This window comes from Glycine max, chromosome 5 (genome assembly GCF_000004515.6).
Source record: "Glycine max cultivar Williams 82 chromosome 5, Glycine_max_v4.0, whole genome shotgun sequence".
Lineage (NCBI taxonomy): Eukaryota > Viridiplantae > Streptophyta > Magnoliopsida > Fabales > Fabaceae > Glycine > Glycine max.
In genome coordinates this window covers 5,417,083-5,420,267 of record NC_038241.2, presented here as the reverse complement: position 1 = coordinate 5,420,267, position 3,185 = coordinate 5,417,083, and the positions used below count along the sequence as shown (strand labels likewise).

Below are 3,185 nucleotides of genomic sequence, written 5' to 3'. Positions count from 1 at the left end.
AAATCAAAAAATAATTTTAATCTATTTATGAAGATAATATAGATTATTTAATTACTATATACCTATATATTTTTCTAAAAAAATTGGACCCCTCTAAGTCATGTCATGGGCCTTGTGTCATTGCTCCTTCAATCAAGTTCCAGGGCCGGCCTGGGTTTGCAATCGTACATTTGAATGGCAAATTATATGAACCATTCTACCTAATTTTAATATCCCCAACTTCTTTCCTCCTAACACGGGATGAACTTAAGTGTGTGTGTGTTCATTTATGCATCATGAAACGTGCATTGGACCAAAACTCCAAAAGCAAGAAATCATTGCTTCTTAGTTCTTACTTAATGTACCTCTGGATTCTGGAATTTGTGCAAGCAAATATACTATGGCTAATAAACTGGTCGGTAACAAAACTAAGATGCATGTGCTTCATTTCTTAAATTGAGAGCGAATGATTTATATATTCAATGTATATTTCAAATAAACGAGTTGGCCTAAAGCCGTAAACCAATCATTTTGGTTCGGTTTAATTAGCTAATTATATATTCGTTTTTTTAAAATGAAAAAATTAATAGTGCTTGCACGTGATGTGATATAGTACAATAGTCACGGGCTGATTACAGCGTTGATGCCTGTGCATGTTAGCTTTAGATTTTATTCTTTTCTTGAATTTGTTTTCCTCAAGCAAGTCAGGCATTGGACAGAAGTTAGAAAGGGAAAAATAAATTAATTTCCTGATCAGCCTATGCTCTCGCTCACCAAAAAGACAAAACGAAAAGAGACAGAAATAAAAATTAAAAATTGTTCGCAACATTAATCATTTATCTGTCAAATAAATAACACTAGTATCATCTTTGATTCCTTTTGCTTTTGCATAAGAAAGCATCGGGAATTTATTTAATTTGACACTTTGTTAAATAAAAACAAACACCAATTAAAGCGACAGAATAACGAGAAGTTAACCATCCATGCACGTACAAGAATCGCATCATGACTCATGAGCAATGAAATTTATAAAATAAAAGAGACAACAGAAAGCCAGAACTAGCTAGCAAACACGTATTGAAGCAACTTGTGCATAGCATAGGCCATGATTTAGGCACATTGGAAATCACGTGGGGCGTTCCTTGAGCAAACATTGAGAAGTAAGCTGAGTGAGATTGGAAGGTTGAGGTTGATGCCCAAAATGTTTGCTTTTAGGGCAGTGCAAAGGCACACTGCAGCTTCAAGATCAACGAGACCATTGAGAAGGGAACAGCATGGGGTAACTGGTGGTTGACCCAAAGTCACGTTCAACAACCCGTTTAGCACATTGGCACACACTCCTAGTTTGAGTGCATCACGAGGGCAAGACGCACCGGAACCTCCAGAACCACCAGAACCTCCTGAACCACCTGAGCCTCCAGAACCTCCTGAACCACCTGAGCCACCAGAACCTCCTGAACCACCTGAACCTCCTGAGCCACCTGAGCCACCTGAAGGGCTTGGCTTAACAGGCTTGTGCTTATGCCTTGGCGTTGGGCTAGGGCATGTCCCGCAGGCAGAGACAAGGGCAAAGAAGAGAATGTTGACTGTTAGGAAAATAGCAAGGGAAGAGCGAGTTTTGGAACCCATCTTAAACCCTAGTGTTTTTGTTTTGTTTTGTTTTTTTTTTTTTTTGTTTTCTTCAACTAATGGCTCGCAGATTTAACTACGAGAGCTTAAGAGAAAGAGTGTTTCTGGGGATGGGAGTTATTGGCAGTGAATGGTGGTTTATATAGGGTTTTGGAATGCAAGTGGGGTAAATTGTTTAAGAAAATGGCCATCGGAGTAATAGTTATTGAAATAGTTTAACGGATTTGAGAGAACCTATGTTAATGAAGCAATAACCATGTACTAAAATGAGTTTTAGCTGGCAAAGAAACCCTTGAATTAGGTTTTGTACATGTTTGTAAGGTGAGGTAGGGTCGCACATCTAATAGCGTGTTTGTTTTGGCATTGGATGGAGTTTGACATACATTCCATGAACTGTACGTTATGTGAGAAACTAAGATTTGTTACTTTTGGTTAAACATGGCTTGGTAGAGCTTGGAACGGTAAAACATAAAGACTATTAAGTTGTAACTATGGTTAAACTTAACCTCTCAAAAAAAGGTTTTTGTTAATAATCATATTGAGAAAATAGACTATACTAGTGTAAATTATTAAAATAATTTTATATCGTGAATTAATCGCAATCTAATATACATATGATTTTTTTTTTTAATTTGACAAACAAAAAGTGAGATTATATATATAATATAGAGGGTACCAGAAGTACCCATTACAAATGACCAGTTCAGCAATGATTAGGAAGTATTTAAGACACGAGTAAAAAATACAAATAACCACAGAAAGCAGGACAGATCGAAGACCCAAAACAATTCAATGCCAGTTCCCCATTGTTAAAACTTCATCTGATCCTATTACAAGCCTAATATAACAGCAATGCCAAAGTATAGTTTCCAATATATCCGCCCACCACCAAACCATCCAGGAGCCTATAATTTCGAGATGCACTTCCAGTTCCAGAGTAACTATTACCAACACTTAGAGCGCAGGCAGACTATCCCAAAATACAAGAAGCTGGATTCGCCAATCATTGACCAAAGGAATAAGTAAAACTGGTATCATAATCCCTTTAAGAGTCATCAATAATAATTTCATGATTTAATGACAAAGACAATATAATTACTTTATAATAGCAATGTATAACCATTAAACTTATATAGTTTAAAATAAGAATACAAGATTGTTTTCTTTACCATTATTATCGATATATATATATATATATATATATATATATATATATATATATATATATATATATATATATATATATATATAATTGTATCACATTATTTATTTTATCTATCTTTGTTTTACTCTTCCTTCCACCCTATTTTCCATACACCCTACTTTTTCCATTTCCCGTTCCCTTGTGATTTAGTATCCCTATTGGAAATATTAAAATTTAATTTAGTCAAATCTTTTTGGTTCTGATTGACATCCTTCTGCAGTTGCTTTCAAGATAGGCAGTATATAATCAATCTCATGAACTATTGTAATCAGAAACTTGGGAGGTGGAAACGTAAAACGTAATTTCAATACCTACATTACTTTTTTGTTCTTAACAATTTGTTTACATATGCGTCATAAAGCTTCGTTTGATA

At 34.9% G+C, this 3,185-nt stretch overlaps 1 protein-coding gene across 1 annotated transcript; it reads right to left on the bottom strand.

Moving 5' to 3' along the window:
• Positions 1-784: 784 nt before the first annotated feature.
• LOC100798361 (14 kDa proline-rich protein DC2.15) lies at positions 785-2,041 on the bottom strand. Its single transcript, XM_003525762.5, has one exon. It carries the CDS (start codon positions 1,606-1,608, stop codon positions 1,090-1,092), a length of 519 nt encoding a protein of 172 aa, XP_003525810.1. The 5' UTR covers positions 1,609-2,041; the 3' UTR covers positions 785-1,089.
• Between the last annotated feature and the right edge of the window lie 1,144 nt (positions 2,042-3,185).

Bases quoted from the DNA above. Each gene is read 5' to 3' on its own strand.
- LOC100798361 (XM_003525762.5), bottom strand. From the start codon at position 1,608: ATGGGTTCCAAAACTCGCTCTTCCCTTGCTATTTTCCTAACAGTCAAC.